The sequence below is a fragment of the Antedon bifida genome, chromosome 6, assembly GCF_963402885.1.
Source record: "Antedon bifida chromosome 6, ecAntBifi1.1, whole genome shotgun sequence".
NCBI lineage: Eukaryota > Metazoa > Echinodermata > Crinoidea > Comatulida > Antedonidae > Antedon > Antedon bifida.
The window spans coordinates 27,109,849-27,126,720 of NC_136231.1; the positions used below are offsets into that span (position 1 = coordinate 27,109,849).

The 16,872-nt window shown below is 32.5% G+C and overlaps 1 protein-coding gene across 1 annotated transcript in view; it reads right to left on the bottom strand.

The window, feature by feature from the left end:
• The window catches only part of LOC144845763 (uncharacterized), a 113,100-nt gene extending 96,461 nt beyond the window's left edge, over positions 1-16,639 (bottom strand). The window contains exons 1-31 of the mRNA XM_078703194.1: positions 16,633-16,639; positions 15,677-16,003; positions 15,052-15,396; positions 14,329-14,568; positions 14,044-14,175; positions 13,582-13,725; positions 13,139-13,270; positions 12,207-12,347; positions 12,005-12,071; positions 11,646-11,818; positions 11,470-11,537; positions 11,068-11,296; positions 10,367-10,663; positions 9,797-10,087; positions 9,540-9,618; positions 9,286-9,329; positions 8,647-8,804; positions 8,482-8,553; positions 8,291-8,321; positions 7,921-8,006; positions 7,586-7,711; positions 7,290-7,444; positions 7,022-7,157; positions 6,724-6,873; positions 6,534-6,585; positions 6,361-6,434; positions 6,078-6,203; positions 5,660-5,773; positions 5,395-5,555; positions 5,046-5,178; positions 4,796-4,924 (exon numbers count right to left, since the gene is read on the bottom strand). Coding sequence (XP_078559320.1) covers positions 4,847-4,924; positions 5,046-5,178; positions 5,395-5,555; positions 5,660-5,773; positions 6,078-6,203; positions 6,361-6,434; positions 6,534-6,585; positions 6,724-6,873; positions 7,022-7,157; positions 7,290-7,444; positions 7,586-7,711; positions 7,921-8,006; positions 8,291-8,321; positions 8,482-8,553; positions 8,647-8,804; positions 9,286-9,329; positions 9,540-9,618; positions 9,797-10,087; positions 10,367-10,663; positions 11,068-11,296; positions 11,470-11,537; positions 11,646-11,818; positions 12,005-12,071; positions 12,207-12,347; positions 13,139-13,270; positions 13,582-13,725; positions 14,044-14,175; positions 14,329-14,568; positions 15,052-15,396; positions 15,677-16,003; positions 16,633-16,639 — 4,368 coding nt within the window. The 3' untranslated portion in view covers positions 4,796-4,846. The remainder of the gene's footprint in view (positions 1-4,795; positions 4,925-5,045; positions 5,179-5,394; positions 5,556-5,659; positions 5,774-6,077; positions 6,204-6,360; positions 6,435-6,533; positions 6,586-6,723; positions 6,874-7,021; positions 7,158-7,289; positions 7,445-7,585; positions 7,712-7,920; positions 8,007-8,290; positions 8,322-8,481; positions 8,554-8,646; positions 8,805-9,285; positions 9,330-9,539; positions 9,619-9,796; positions 10,088-10,366; positions 10,664-11,067; positions 11,297-11,469; positions 11,538-11,645; positions 11,819-12,004; positions 12,072-12,206; positions 12,348-13,138; positions 13,271-13,581; positions 13,726-14,043; positions 14,176-14,328; positions 14,569-15,051; positions 15,397-15,676; positions 16,004-16,632) is intronic.
• Between the last annotated feature and the right edge of the window lie 233 nt (positions 16,640-16,872).

Below are 16,872 nucleotides of genomic sequence, written 5' to 3' on the forward strand. Positions count from 1 at the left end.
CTTGAACATAGTTCATCCGTTTTTTCATATATGTTTTTGACTGTCTGCATATGCTGTTTAGGGTCACCCTCACAAAATAAGGTTTAATAAAAAAATAAAATAGAAATAAAGTCACTAAATTTTAATATCTTTTCGTATGTAGGCCTATGTAATATCTTGCATGAAACGGATATTTAAAAGTACACTATAAATGTGTAACGGTAGAATTACAATTCTAATGTAAAAGATTAACAACAGTGTTGTGTGTTGATCGCGAATGACTAACAATACCATCTTTCCCACAGCACATGTGCACACTCATTTGCATAACAAACGCACGGCATACCAAACTAGGATGAGATAAAATTAATTCTCTTCTAAACACGTAACGAAGAGAATTAATTCCCTTTTTGTTACATTAAAATAAATTGAGGGCGCTAAACATAAAATTTAAACCACCAAAGCAGTTTGCGGGAGCCAAAAAAAAAAGATGGTAAATGTGCTCTCCCTGCCTCAGCACTAAGGCCCTGCCACAGCCTTTTGGGGTCGTTTCCACCACATCACCAGATGCATTGATGTTGTCGCCTCATGATGTGTGGTGGAAAGGGGATGATCTGTGAACCCCAAACACAGTGGCCGCATGCCTTTAACTCTATTCCACCGACCAGCGTGGGAATCGAACCCACGACATACGTGTTGTTAACACGACGCTCAGACGACTGAGCTAACTGATCATTTTGATTTTAAGAAGGTTAATAGGATATTTATGACGTAATGATCAATTACGTAATACACGTATAAATAGACTATTATCAGCTTTTCAGTCATGTACTTGGTGGCGTAACGGGTAATGCTCAGTTTTGAGTGCTATCGGCTGGGGTTCGAACCTCGACGGATTTTTTTTTTTCTTTGAATATTGTTTTTTTTTTAAATATAGATACTGTATTGTCGAACATGTATGGTACCATACCGGTAGGTATTTAAATATGCTTAATACGAAAAGATATTAAAATTCCGTGAATTATTTCTATTTTATATCACTGTGCTCCACTGGCTCCAAGTTGGGTCCACTTGAGCACAGTGTATTAACATACGAAAATATAATAAAATTTCGTGAATTATTTCTATTTTATATCACTGTGCTCCCCTTGGTCTAAATTGGGTCCACTTGAGCACAGTGTGTATTAACATACGAAAAGATATTAAAATTCAGTGACTTATTTCTATTTTATATCACTAAACTAAAGGAGGGGAGTTTCTAGATTCCCGCCCGGAAAATTGTATCTTTACATGATTTGAATTTCTAATAAAGATTAACAAAATCAAAATTTAAATTTTAAATTCAATTTTGTGGCGTGTTCATCGCGTAGGACTAATACCATTGTTCCCATTACACCTGCACAAACTCATTTGCATAACAACGCAGGGCTTACCAAACTGTTTAAAATAGCTACAAGGTCCCCAGAAATGACACCTATAGTATTTTAAAACATGATATATAAGAGTCTTCACTACCCCACCATGATTAGGGCTGAGCAAAGACAATTTTGAAAAAAATATTTATTGAAATAAGAAATTAAATATTAAGTCTCCAGTTAAGCTCACCATGGTTGGGACAGAGCTAAGAATGAAAGCTTAGTCCCCGGAAATTATGAAACGAAATATAAAAGTCTTCAGGACCAGCCATACAATGGTGATTGTTTCCCAAGTGTGAGACATGCAATGCACTACGGTAATTCAACAAAACAAAATTATGAAATACAAACAGAGCTAGCACACAAAAGCCTACTTACTAATATTAATATTTCTATAATTTAGAAAACAATTAGAATTATCATATCACTTTTGATAATTATAATGTTAAATTTCAACTATCCAGATGCGAATTTTAGGTTGGGTTTTAAAAAACTCGACTTCATAATTATGCTTCAATTTCGAAGATCTGCTTAAAACATATTTATTTATTTATTCTACCATAAACTTTTATTCACAACATATTAGTAGGCCTACAATACAATATCTTGCATGAAACGGATATTTAAAAATACACTATAATGTGTAACGGTAGAATTACAATTCTAATGTAAAAGATTAACAAAATTAAAATTGAACAGTGTTGTGTGTTGATCGCGAATGACTAACAATACCATCTTTCCCACAGCACATGTGCACACTCATTTGCATAACAAACGCACGGCATACCAAACTAGGATGAGATAAAATTAATTCTCTTCTAAACACGTAACGAAGAGAATTAATTCCCTTTTTGTTACATTAAAATAAATTGAGGGCGCTAAACATAAAATTTAAACCACCAAAGCAGTTTGCGGGAGCCAAAAAAAAAAAGATGGTAAATGTGCTCTCCCTGCCTCAGCACTAAGGCCCTGCCACAGCCTTTTGGGGTCGTTTCCACCACATCACCAGATGCATTGATGTTGTCGCCTCATGATGTGTGGTGGAAAGGGGGACGTATGATCTGTGAACCCCAAACACAGTGGCCGCATGCCTTTAACTCTATTCCACCGACCAGCGTGGGAATCGAACCCACGACATACGTGTTGTTAACACGACGCTCAGACGACTGAGCTAACTGATCATTTTGATTTTAAGAAGGTTAATAGGATATTTATGACGTAATGATCAATTACGTAATACACGTATAAATAGACTATTATCAGCTTTTCAGTCATGTACTTGGTGGCGTAACGGGTAATGCTCAGTTTTGAGTGCTATCGGCTGGGGTTCGAACCTCGGCGGATTTTTTTTTTTTTTGAATATTGTTTTTTTTTTAAATAGAGATATGTGACACTGTATTGTCGAACATGTATGGTACCATACCGGTAGGTATTTAAATATGCTTAATACGAAAAGATATTAAAATTCCGTGAATTATTTCTATTTTATATCACTGTGCTCCACTGACGCCAAATTGGGTCCACTTGAGCACAGTGTATTAAAATACGAAAAGATATTAACATTCAGTGACTTATTTCTATTTTATATCAATGTGCTTCCCTGGTACCAAATTGGGTCCACTTGAGCACAGTGTATTAAATACGAAAAGATATTAAAATTCAGTGACTTATTTCTATTTTATATCACTGTGCTCCTCTGGCTCCAAATTGGGTCCACTTGAGCACAGTGTGTATTAACATACGAAAAGATATTAAAATTCAGTGACTTATTTCTATTTTATATCACTATGCTCCCCTGGCTTCAAATTGGGTTCACATGAGCACAATGTAATAAAATACGAAACGATATTAAAATTAGTGACTTATTTCTATTTTATATCACTGAGCTCCACTGGTCCCAAATTGGGTCCACTTGAGCACAGTGTATTACCATACGAAAAGATATTAACATTCAATGACTTGTTTCTATTTATATCACTGTGCTCCAAATTGGGTCCAAATTGGGTCCACTTGAGCACAGTGTATTAACATACGAAAAGATATTAAAATGAGTGACTTATTTCTATTTTATATACAATCACTGTGCTCCACTGGTGCTAAATTTGGTCCACTGAACCAGTTACCGTAGTACTATTTCTATTTCGGAAGTAAATAAAGGCATAAATGGCGCTCCGTATAAGTAGAGAATGCTCGATCGTCGAAATGACGCTCCGACCGTCGTCAAAAGCGACAAACACAGACATAATTATACAGGTAAAGTTTATTACTGTTTTAGAAGACATATCTTTAATATAAGTCAACAACGATTATTATTTGTATTATAATATTTATTATTAGTACTACAAACCACAAACATTAGATGTGAATATTATGTTTATATATCCTCTATTGTACATTAAACCAATTCAATGTATTAAAATGATAATTATGAACATACATTAATGATAGTACCGTTAATGATTAATGATTAATTTATTTATAATATTTAGCCTTTTTATTTAAATATCTGCAAAAAACAAACCAAACAAATGTGAAAGGCAAGGAAAACCAAATACCTATGCTAGTAAGTCAAACCAAACAGACAAAATAACGAGAAAAGGCCTTATTATAGTGTATCTTAGCATCAATATTCTGATTATTACTGTGCAACGATAAATTCTTATCATTGTTCTATTAATTTGTGCTAGTAACCACAACATTATAATTATATGAATCTTCTATTATATGGAACGATATGGTACCGACTCGTCGATGTATGAACATATGACAACAATATGAAAAAAATTAATATACGTCTAAATAGCATCAAGTATTAATAACATTATGCCTATACTACATATACAATCAATACACTTAATTATCTTTATTAACCAGTACAACAGGGTATTGCATAAATGAATTAATACTCCAAATGCTTCTATTTACAAGAATGTTAGGAGACGATAACATGCATAACTAAACTCAATTATTGAATTATTCTATGTTTCATGTATCCTAGATTTGTAGGTCTATTCTGGTTCCTTTTTGAGGATTTTTTTGTTTTGTTGGTTAGTGTCGAGATGATGATAAGGAGAAATGTCTGGAAGAACAGAACTGATTGTACACTAAACCGAGTTAACCTATTTAAGAACAATAAGTAGACCCTATAAAAAGACATTTAACGGTAAAAATAATATGTTGTGTTACGTCATACGCGCTGCTGAGTTTTTCTTACAAAATCCTCCTGAGTAGGCCTATAAACAAATCTGAAGGTATGGTTTACTACCACTTAGGAAAAATGAAATAAACTGCTACTACAAAAAATAAGGGGACATTGTATAGCATGCCACAAATACGATGACTATTATCTGTACAAAATTGACTAAATACAAATTAAAAACATATCGTTTAGGCCTATCATATACTTCATACTAGCTCAATCTACGGTTTATAAAATACCATTTAAAATTAGTTTATTGAACACTTTCATAAATATCACATGATTCAGCAGCGCAGACGTTTGCCATTTCATAACACAGCTCGTAATGTTTCTGTGGATAAACAACAAATTAGTTTAATTTGTATATTGATAAAAAAAAATAGATGCAATCATGGACTATCTACAGTATATATTTACAGGACTGTAGCATCATCTATACAATTAAACGTTACCTTTGTGTCAAACAACAACGAAGAAACGCGTTTGATACGTTTCACTGTGTGGTAGACATCAACCAACGCGTCTTCATTCATCTTACGAACGATTATGTCCATTGCACAGAAAAATCCACTTCGGCTCTCGTCCCTAGAGTAACAAGATACAACACCAATAGTATTTATAATTGATATTGTTTACAAATATTAACTAAATAAGAATCGCGATTGACTTAACTTTGTCTTAGGCAATCACAATGGAATTCTCCTTTCGTTCGTTGTACCTTTCAATCTGTTCTATGTTGTTTTTTTCTTACTGTTTGTCTATGCTGGACGAAAATGAATCTTTTTTGAATTAAATACTTACAAAGAGCAAACTGTAACATAGACATCTCGATTATTAGTTTGTTGAACTTCTCTGACATCGTCACAGAATTGTATAAAGTATCCAAGAGATGAAGGTTTCTGTGATTCTTTAGGCCAGTCCAGAAATGTCAGGTGACATATCTCACGTGATCTTTCCTTGTCCTAAGTATTAAATGTGCAGTAGTTTTATTTTACGATAGAAAACCCTTTGAAACTGTTATTTGATTTTAGATAATTAGTTCAAATAATTGTTATAATGTTCTTACCTTAGTCAATTTTAGTTTTCGTTTTAAAACATAATCAGTCTTCTCAGAGGATAGAACTTCCACTGTAATCTGACCTTGTGTCATCTTACGTTCAGGAAGTGTAGACGCAATTCCCTTAAAAAACAACAAACGATTAGGCCTATCCTTTCTTTATTATATAAAATTAATGTGTAGCGATAACGTTGCGTTTATTTTCTTTGAAAAGAAACTGTTGACTGTACAATAATGTGTAACGATTCAAGTGTAAATAATGTTTAGCAATCAGTACAAAAAAAGCTACGAAGATCAAATTCTGGAAATCACAGCGCGAATGACCAAAGATGTTTAATATTAAACATCTTTTTATCATAATGATCAGCACATTGCCGGATGCCACTGTGCACAACATGATCAATATACATTAAATAATCTACCTTACCTTGTCAACCTGGTCTTCGTCATCTAAAATCACCACTGTGTACGACTTGTAGTCATAGATCATCTCCCAGAAATTGGAAAATTCACGTAGCATTGATTCCCTTGGCACAAGATATCCACGTTGCGGCTAAAATAAAGATTACAATACTATGATCACATAATAAATCCATAGGACATAAAGAAGCTTAATCTAAGAAATCATTGTACAATTACCGAACAGAAGGGGTGAGGTTGTACAGTATTACTCAAGATTTCACAAGATAGTTAACGCTAGCCAATCTTACCTTGGTACTCTTCGTATTGATATATACAACATCTTCTGACTCCACACCAATCAATAGAGGTTCTGCAACATTCACTATTAAATACAAAAATCAATTTGAGACAAAGTATTATACAGTTCTCTTAAATAACACCAATTAGAGAATTTAGTCTATAGGTACCATTAAACACTTACATTGCAATGCATTATCGTTTTGTGTTTTGTTTGGTAGAAGAGCTTCAATGTTCTGTAAAACATTATAATACATGAAAAATGAATTACAGTAATAATTCTGTACTTATTACCCCAATTAAAGTTGTGATCAATCATCGTTTTAGTACATTCAAGATTAAAATAATAGAACAATAGATTTATGTCACCATACATTTATCTGCTCTTGAATAACTTGTCTTCCAAGCAGACTTCTTGTGCTTTGTATTTCCTTGTATCGTTCAGAAATATCCGTTGATGGTACGCATGTTGCTCCACAAAACAAACACTCCAAAATCATCTCGTAGATAAATACATACTGGTTCTGAAAAAACAAAAACCATTGGCATGCAATTTACCCAAATAAACACTTTAAAACTGTGAAAATGTAACATACTGGTTCTAAAAATTTAATACGACAATTAACGTCTTCATAACTTTTTAACTGTTTAAAATGATAACAAGCTACATACCTCTTTCAAACGAATATGAGGACAGTTACTAAGTGTATCTTTTACAAAGTTGAAAACATCAATCTCACTGCTTTCTTCAGCCATATCTAGCATTGCGAATACGGCGATGACAGTTCCAATTTTGTGGCAATCGGTACTTTGTAAGAGATAATAAATAGTTGATATTTATGTTGACCATATTATTACAAACTAAAATCGACTCATTAGATTTCCTTTATGACATGACAACATACAGAGAAATAATGCAAAGTAAATGAACTTTTAATACCTATAGACAAGTATTGGTCCAACTCTAAAGTCTTTCTTAGCTTTCCTTAAACTGTGTGTAAACTCAATAAGATGTGCAGACGTGTCCATAACATCTGCAGGCCATGCAGTGCAGTTATATTGATGGACAACACGAGGCAGCGATTCATGTTTTCCCTTTAAAAAAGGGGTTAGTTAATTAAAAAGTTAGTTTTTAATAAATAATAAATCATATTTGAATAACACAATTCACTAAACTACTACTAAAAATATATAATATTTAAAAACAAAATATTTCTGAATGAATGAATGAATTACCATCAGAATTTCGAACTTGCTGATTGAAAAAACATTGTCATTTTGTTTAATATCTTCAAGTTTTCGAACAGAAACCTTTCCGTGTGTGGTGTTTATGTCTTCAGTTTCAGCATGCAAGAAATGGACCTTTAGGGTGAACAAAGTTAAGCAGTAGATCCATTATTTCATCAAAGACCACACAAAATAGAGAGACCAAACGCTGGAAAAGACTATGTTAATAATTGCACTTAACTATGACTTTACCATGACTTTTTAAAGAATTTCTAATACTTTTAATTTTGTGTAGTTTCTGTTTAAATATATCCACATTTAAAAAACTGTTTACTACAACATACCTTGTCACCATCACATGTAATGTTAACTATTATATTGATGTTTTCATGCCAAATCATTTCAAGTAGCTGTTTTCCTTGCTCATACCCTGTTGAGAAATTGAGTGTATTAACATAATCAATACTAACATAAAATACTATAATAAAATTTAACACACTAAACAAACAAACTAAGCAAGCTATTAATGAATAATGTTTGAACGTTGACAAAAGTGTAATATCTAAGATTGATCTCTGGCCTACTACTAAGAAGGAGACACGAGCTATCTAAATATATTTTTATATAAATTATACATGGTTTGATATTCCAGTAAGCTTTTATTGTATGCCTAAATATGTGTTTTTGTTATAGAAATATATTCAAGTTTCTCACCATGATAAGCGATATATGCATTCGATTTGCACTGAGAAGAATAAAAGACATTCGTATCATGATCCAAACAAAATTATAAGCGAATAAGAAAAATAATCTAAATACTACTGTAAGTCCGTATGCACTTGTGAATATTAAATACATAGAAGAGTTTACATGCCACTGGTGATAACAATATCATAATAACTTACATTAATGTAACAGGTGTTTGGATTGTCAGATTTACCATCAAGACAAAGACGGGTATATTCACTATGGATATCCTATTAGAAACACACAAACAAAATTGCTATCTTTAAAATAGCCATTACACATTTTATATTCGTGTTTACTTTTGTATTTATTTACTTAAATACCTCAAACTCTGATGTAAAAGTAAAGGTTGTTCCTTGTTTTCTATTTTTGATGTACATGTGTAGATCTTTCAGCTTGACAGGTTGATTGTGATCAGTCAAATTTGACTCCATGGCAACAGTATTCAATTGATTTGCAACCACATAACCGTCTTCCATTTCTAATAATATTAATAAATCACGAACTTGGCATTTATATAGCATTTATTTTATTGACTCTCATCGTACGTTACAGCATTGTCATATTAGAACCCATAGAAAACAACACGACGTCATATTCGGTAGAGCTGACATTCTAAATTTAAGTTCAAATATTAACCACCATTCGAGTAGTCATTCCTAAATTGTTTATATCTACCAAGCTATAACTTCATTGTTTTCTACTCTTACTCTCTCCACCCTATTTTTGTTTTATTGCTTTTTTCCAGTCAACTGGCAGCGCTTGTCTGCTTTATATTCTCTATTTTGTCTAAGTACTCTCACGTGCCCCGATGAAGGGCTAGTGTTGCGCGAAAGCTCTGCACATTTTTCTTCCTGTTTTACTTTTAGTTTTGATTTAGCTTTTTATTTTGCATCTTCCTTGACATCTAGCCACAAAGACTAATTACTAGAATGGAATATATAAATTATATTGGTACTTACCAATGTAATCTATTTCTTCTGTCATCCTCTTTGACCTTATTGTACTAGTATTAAAATGCAATAATAGTATTGGATTAGATCTAGTCTATTGTAACAATCTTGGTGTAATTGTTGTACTCGGACTTTTGTCAATAATGCTTATAAATCAATCCAATCAATTGCCCATAAATAATTCATCAATTTGTATTCGTATTCGTAAAGTGAACGCAAGGTTTGTTTGAAATAATTTAATCTGTAGGCCTACCGTTACATACCATTTTCTGCTGTACTGCCCTATTAATTGCAAACCAACAACAATAATTAGGGCGACGAGACACACGATAAGCCACCAACCTGTTTTAAACGAAATTATTCGTTTCAAATACAACAAAGATGGCTTTACAAATTTATTTTGATACACGGCGGTATTAATATGAAAACAATTGTAAAAGTGTGTAGTGAAAGAAATATAAACGATAGGCCTATAATATAACATTATTGCAAATGATAAGAATAAGATATCATCACTTACTTGTATGTTTGAATGCAGTAACCATAATAGTTGTTTTAGGACCGATTCCTTTTGATGTTCTTGCTTCAATCTCAAATGTATACACCTTGGTTGTGTCAATTCCATCTATGGTTGTTTGTGTTTCTGCATATCTCGTCTTAGACTCTTTAAGTTCCAATCCATCAAGAAACAGTTTGTAATCATAGGTTATTAAACCTTTTCTGTTGCCACATTTTGGAGGTCTCCATGATAAACTAATCGATTTAGATTTTGCAGACACAACTTGAAGTGATGTTGGAGATCCAATTGGAACTAAATAAATAAAATAAAATTTCACAATATACCGACAAAATCTAAATATTATTAAATTATTATGTGTTATCAATACACTTACTGTAGGCCTATGTTTCTAATACTACAATACGATACGATATTATTTATTGTCATTTTAACAACAAGGTACAAATGAAATTGGGTAATACTACAAGAGCACACATAATCAATAGTCACACTGTTCAACTGTATTAATAATCTATTTAATTTATCTAAAAATTGTTTAATTTTGTATGCTGTAAGATTTAAAATACTGACTGTCTTCTTCCGTTTGTACTGGATGATTATCTGATGGTTGTTCAGCTGAGTTGGATACTGAGGTTACCTGGATTACATATTTGGAATATGCACTCAGATTGGAAATGATATACGAAGAAGTGTCGAAAGGGCCTTCTTCAACGGCGTCCACATGTACGTCCTCGCACATATCAACTTGTATTAGTTGGTAAATGACGTTGTACATAACAGGACAGTCTCTATTTTCCACTTCCTTCCAAGTCAACGAAATATTATTTGTCCCAGTAGTAACATTTAACTCATCAATTTTCCTTGGAACTAATAATGCATATGTTAAAAAGTAAAGTTTTATTTACTTTGAACTGAGTACAAAGTAGTTACAAAATAGTCAGTTTACAATATTATTACATGGTCATAACATTCTGAGAGTGTGTTGAAGAAAACCAGAGGTGGGTGTGTGGGTGAGATCGATATTTCAAATCTTACTGAGTCTAAGTGGGAATGACGTTTGTGATAGGACAGTAGAGTTTACTGTCGTCTGTTTCCCACAGTGAGGGGTGAATAAAGTTTTACTTTTGAGAATTTATAATTATTTACTCATGTTTGAATAAATACAAGATATGGAGAAGAATGTTCATACAAATAATGTGAAAAAATAACAAAAAATAAACAACTATTACGCTTAAAGTTCCATTAGTTTAGTAAATATTAAATTGGATTACCATTCGCATGAGTTTCAACTGTTTCAATATTACTCCACGGTCCTTTGAATCCAGCGTTGTTCTCTATTTGTACTTTACATGTGTACAACGTGCACGCGGATAATCTGCCAATTGTAGTTTCTGACGAAACATCAATAGCAGTGATAGTTCTAGATTCTGAATCTGACTCACAATAAACACCGTAATGAAAACTGTTGCACTGTATTTTCTCTGGATTATTATCTATTTTCTGCGTGAAAAAAACAAGGTTTATAGTAACTTTGTAATTTACGATAACATAAACATGTGTACATGTGGGGGACATCAATTTCAATGTAATAATATAGTAATATATTCACTTTTCTAATCAATAAAATAGCCTACATTTTAATACTGAACAAAATTACAGAATTATCAACCCACCTTCCATGTTATGATTAATGAAGAAGAACTATCTGCCGAAACTGTAATATGTGGAGATACCAATGGACCTATAAACAAAATGTACACATTACCACAATGTTCACATACAGGTATTTCTATTTTAATACGTACTCTTTTTCTGTTTTATTATGAAGGTTATAATTGATTTTTCTCACTTGAACATAGAGTTGATTTTGTCACAACTTGACTGTCTGGTCCACAAACATCTTGTCTGCCGATGTTCTTACAAACATGAACTTTGACCTCAATTGTTCGATATGGCGGTAACCCAGTGATTGTAAAGACGTCATCAGTTGTTGTGATTGTCGTAAATGTTGATTCTACTTCACTTTTATATAACACTTCATAAGATGAAGCTGGTCCAGTTCCATAATCCTCACCAAGAGTCCAACCATACGAGATAATCATATTGGTGGCGGTGACGTCAGTAATATTAACTTGCTTGAATAAATACGGTAAAGCTGAGGAAATTGACATAATATACTGTAACTGTAAACAACATTTAAGAATTTACTCTATGAGATAGTCATTGGTGGCTGTGACGTCAATGAATTTAACTTGTTTGAACAAGTACGGCAAAGCTATTAGAATGAACGTTCAACTTTTAGTACGACTTTCGTTTATTTTTCTTACTATTTAGTATTTGTATACAATGTGTGTGGTAAACACTTTTAAACAATTAAAATTGGAATTACATATAGCATACTAATGCTCACCTATCTGGCAGTCGTTGCCACCCCATCCATCTTCACAGTCTCCGTTATTGCAGTAACCCGTATCTTTATTACATGACGTTGCACAATGACAACTATACTGACAAAATTCACCAAATGTTCCATTTTGACATTTCACGTGGTCTGAAAAATAATGAGTGTAGACAAAATTACATCACTGATTCCATACTAATTAAATGATTTCGTTTTTTGTTGTTTGATATTATTTTATTATATTATTATTATTTATTATATTATCATTATTTTGAATTCCATTGACCAACAGTACAACCAACGACTACTGTAATTGAGTTTTTCTGTCAATGTATTTCATTATATGACAGATATTTAGATAAATGAAGCCGATACGCGTGAATCCAGGATATTGGAAAAGAGTGCTCGACAAACAAGGAGTCCTGCGTCAGTATTGTTTTCAATTCAATTTTCTTCACTTCTTCTTCAAAAAACGGGAAGAACTGGTGTATCCCTCTCCCCTCTTTATCTGCCAAAGACAGCCTCTCAATCATTTTATTTTTTATTTTATTTTTATTTTATTCAATTTTCAGGCACAAAAATACATGACAACAAGACAGCGGTGCAGCACCCTGAGGATTGCCATGAGTGCAAAGCACTATCGAGATGGCTCTCCATATACTGCACTTGAACATATAAGTAAACCATAAAAAGACAAAGATATAAAAATTTTAAAATTGCGAGGCATCAAGTTGAACAATCATTAAAATTGAATCTAAAAAATATATATATATAAATATTATGTACAGATAAAAATGATTGTTTAAAGATAAAAAAAAAATAAAAAGTTTAAAGTTGCCTGCTGTAGAATATTATTTCATATCTATTAAAAGAACCATTGTTTTATGGTGTTTCACATTTGTTTTAATACAGGGTATGCAATTATTAAAAATCTTATTTACCAAGACACTTGTCTCCGTAAAATGCATTGCTACATGTAGCTCCACTTTGACAGCCTCTTTCGTTGTCACAGTCAGCTGAAATGCAATGACATTCTTGACTACAACCTGCACCGTAGTTTGTCCCTATACATGCTAATTTAAATTAGAAAGTAATTAAAGAATACATATAAAGTTATAAATTAATAGTATAGTCAATAGTGGATGGGTTACTATGATTTCAAATTCAATTACTAATTCGTAAAAAAGAGGCTATTTTTTACGTACTGAGACATAAAATCAAATATGTATTCTTAATGTTTAACTTGTAGTTTTAACTTTGTCATATATTTGGTAGTTAAGTAAAATTTTATATTGCATTTTTGGTGATCCTGTAGGCCCTATGGGAGTTCTACAATAAGTAAATAAATATCATAATATATATACTATAATTTATTGTAACTCACCATTATCACAATCACTACCCTGGAAACCTGCAATACAATCGCATCCAACAGGATCTGGAGGACAGAAAATGGTTCCTGAGCATGTTGATCCTCTTGAAGAGCAAATCGTAGTACATGTCCGACCCCAATTATTGTTTCCACACCCTAAACACATAAACAATTAAAAGAGTATTTTCAGTTTTCAATAACTACTATTTTAATTTTTATTTACATGGTACCACGTCTATAGAATATTTAGAATGGTTTCAGATTAGAGCTTTTTTTTGGTACACCGTCGGTAAGTCTAGATTTCATACGCTTTATTTCAAATTACATGTTGTTATTAACATTGTAATATTTACTAGGTTATTTAAAATGCTATATATATATATGTCAATAGCAAAATGCTTAGAATCCCGATTTTCCCTTTTCAATCGTTAACAAAACACTTCACCCACCCCAATAAAACTTCAAAGATAGTACCTTCTGAGCAATCAACACCTTTAAATCCTGCTGGACAGATACATAATCCAGTCACGTGATCACATATTCCTCCATTATAACAGACTCGACAATTTACATCACAGACTGGTCCATATTTTCTTGTAGGGCAATCTTAGATCAGTAAAATAACAATAATAAAATCATTAATTTTAAAATTATTAATTTTATTAAATTTATAATAAACATCGTTATTATAAATGTACAATATTAGTGTTATTAGAAGTAGCAGCAGAAAAAACTCTAGTAGAATAAATGCAGACTCACCTCTGACAATCAATCTCATGATTGCATGTTTTCCGTTTCTTTCTTTGTAACATTCGTATATTCCAGCATCACTTGTTCTGATATTAGTAATAGTCAGTGCATCTTTACCATTGCCTTCTGGTATGTCAACGTCGTTTAATTTCCATTGCAATTGGGACGTATTTATTGTAGTAGTGACTTGTAAAGTCACGTTATCGCCAATACTGGCAGTAATAGATCGTTGGAGTGGAGTGACGTCAGCTAAAAGAGTTTATTTGGATGTAAATATAGATTCTTTTAAAAACAACAATTGTACGGACAGTTCTAGTTATAGAGGTCGAAAAGCTTTGTTGAATACATTATCAATATTGACATTCCACTTAAATGAAAAGAAAAAATAATGTATAGCATCATTCGGCCTACTAACATAATAGCTAAAGGAATACACTCTTGATTTGTATAGGAAGAGATACGAGTTGACCAGGCAAAAATGTATAATTAATAGAACTGGCTTATTAACCAATCCCTGTGGATGATATACAGATTTCACAGGGCAGGTTAGGACATGTGTGTTTTTCTTCTATTATTATACTTTGCCAAAGTCTACAACCTGACCATAATGGCAAGGCATCTCTCTCTCATTAATTAGTAGCTTGACAGGAGCAGCAGCTACCAAACCTAAAACTGTTAATTATATCTCACCATTTTTATGCAGTATTATGAAAGGTATATGCTGAGATATACCGTCCTTTGTAGCATTTGCAAAAAATGCCCCGACCTTTTGAGGGCCTGAACCATCATCGATATCGACAACCAGGGCCGTACGTCCATTGTCAGTTGATCGTTCTACTGTCGATCCTGTGGGGAACATTGTACCAGAAGGTACAGGTGTGTCTCCATACGTATTACCATCGCTCCATTTTACTGCTCTTCCTTGTAGTCCAGTGCCTGTGTCGCTTTCTCTTCCAAGGAAGATATCTTGTGTTTCATCTAAACCGCCAGTATAACCTCCAAATGTTGATTCTATAGTAGTACTATCAACATCAACAAATGGAGTTGGACACCAAATTGTAAGGTCGAGGATTTCACCTAAAACATTAAATTAATAATTCAGCAATAATTGACGGTTACTTAAATACTGGGATACATTTTTTTTTTAATTTGCAAGTGTCCGCCGTGTCCAAAAACAATTGTGTTTTCCGTCATTCAGTTTTTAACATTTAGAAATAAAGAAGAAATAATTGAATTGTATTTTTAATTAGACTTTCAAATAAATAACACATACACCCTGGTTTTGAAATGTGTATAAAACACTAATTGTTAGAGCACATTTTGAAGAACACTTTCCATTATTGTATTTGCGTCTTACCCTCATCCGTTGTACGTGCTATTGCTGTAGGAGTGTAAGTAAATATATTGGTCTCTGTAGATGATGCAGTTTTAACTACTTTTATTTTGATTTCATAATTGGTCCATTTATTGAGATTATTTATTACATATTTTGGCGCAGAATTGCTTCCATTCACGGATCCTGCTGATAGGAAATCTGAGTTAATAGAACTTCTGTACTGCACTTCGTAATCCTGAATTGGTCCGGTTCCGTAGTCGTTGTTATAATTCCAAGCAGACCAGTTTACGGTAATTGAGTTATCCGTTATATTCGATATAGTTGGTGCAGATGACAGGATTGGTAAAGCTGCAAACAATATTATACATAATAATATTACAATTAATACTACAGTATGTATTGATTAAGTATTGCCTTTTTAAAAATTTCAAATGAACGCGTATATTGCAATAATTTATGCTGAAAATGTAAAACTAGGCCTATACCATATAGATCCAGTGGCATGCTCGTGTCTGCCGTATTTACTGTATAGTCTATGAATAAAATGGGTTTTTTGAGTAAGGTAGATAATTTTAACTTTTATATTGTATGTAGGTCTATTATGTTTGACTTTTAATGATGTCTAGAATAAAATATTTGCTGTGATAACAGTTGACTATACTAATGATTAGGGAAATACCCTGAAATGGCGTCAATATTATACAAATATTGAATGTTTATGAGTGCAATGATAACGTACATGATGACGTAAGAGTTCAATGAAGTAGTTATTGAATGTTTTGTGACCCATAATCCTCCAATATAATGATCTACTCAGGTGTGTTATACTGTAGAGGATGAATAAGAAAATTTACCAACCTATCTGACAATCGTTGCCACCCCATCCATCTTCACAGTCTCCGCTATCGCAGTAACCCGTATCTTTATCACATGATGACGTCGCACAATGACAACTATACTGACAAAACTCACCAAACCTTCCATCAGGACATGTCACGTGATCTAACGAAAATATTATTTCATTATGAACTACTATAATAAACCATAATATATTATATTTTAATTGGGATCTTAGGTAATTAATAAATAATTGAATAAAATAATTATTGAAAGGCAAAAACCAAGATAACGACATTAGACATTTAATATACAGTACAATGTATTATCAACTAAACTGGTAGCTAAGCTTAACACTTTATTGGTGGTTATCGTAAAAT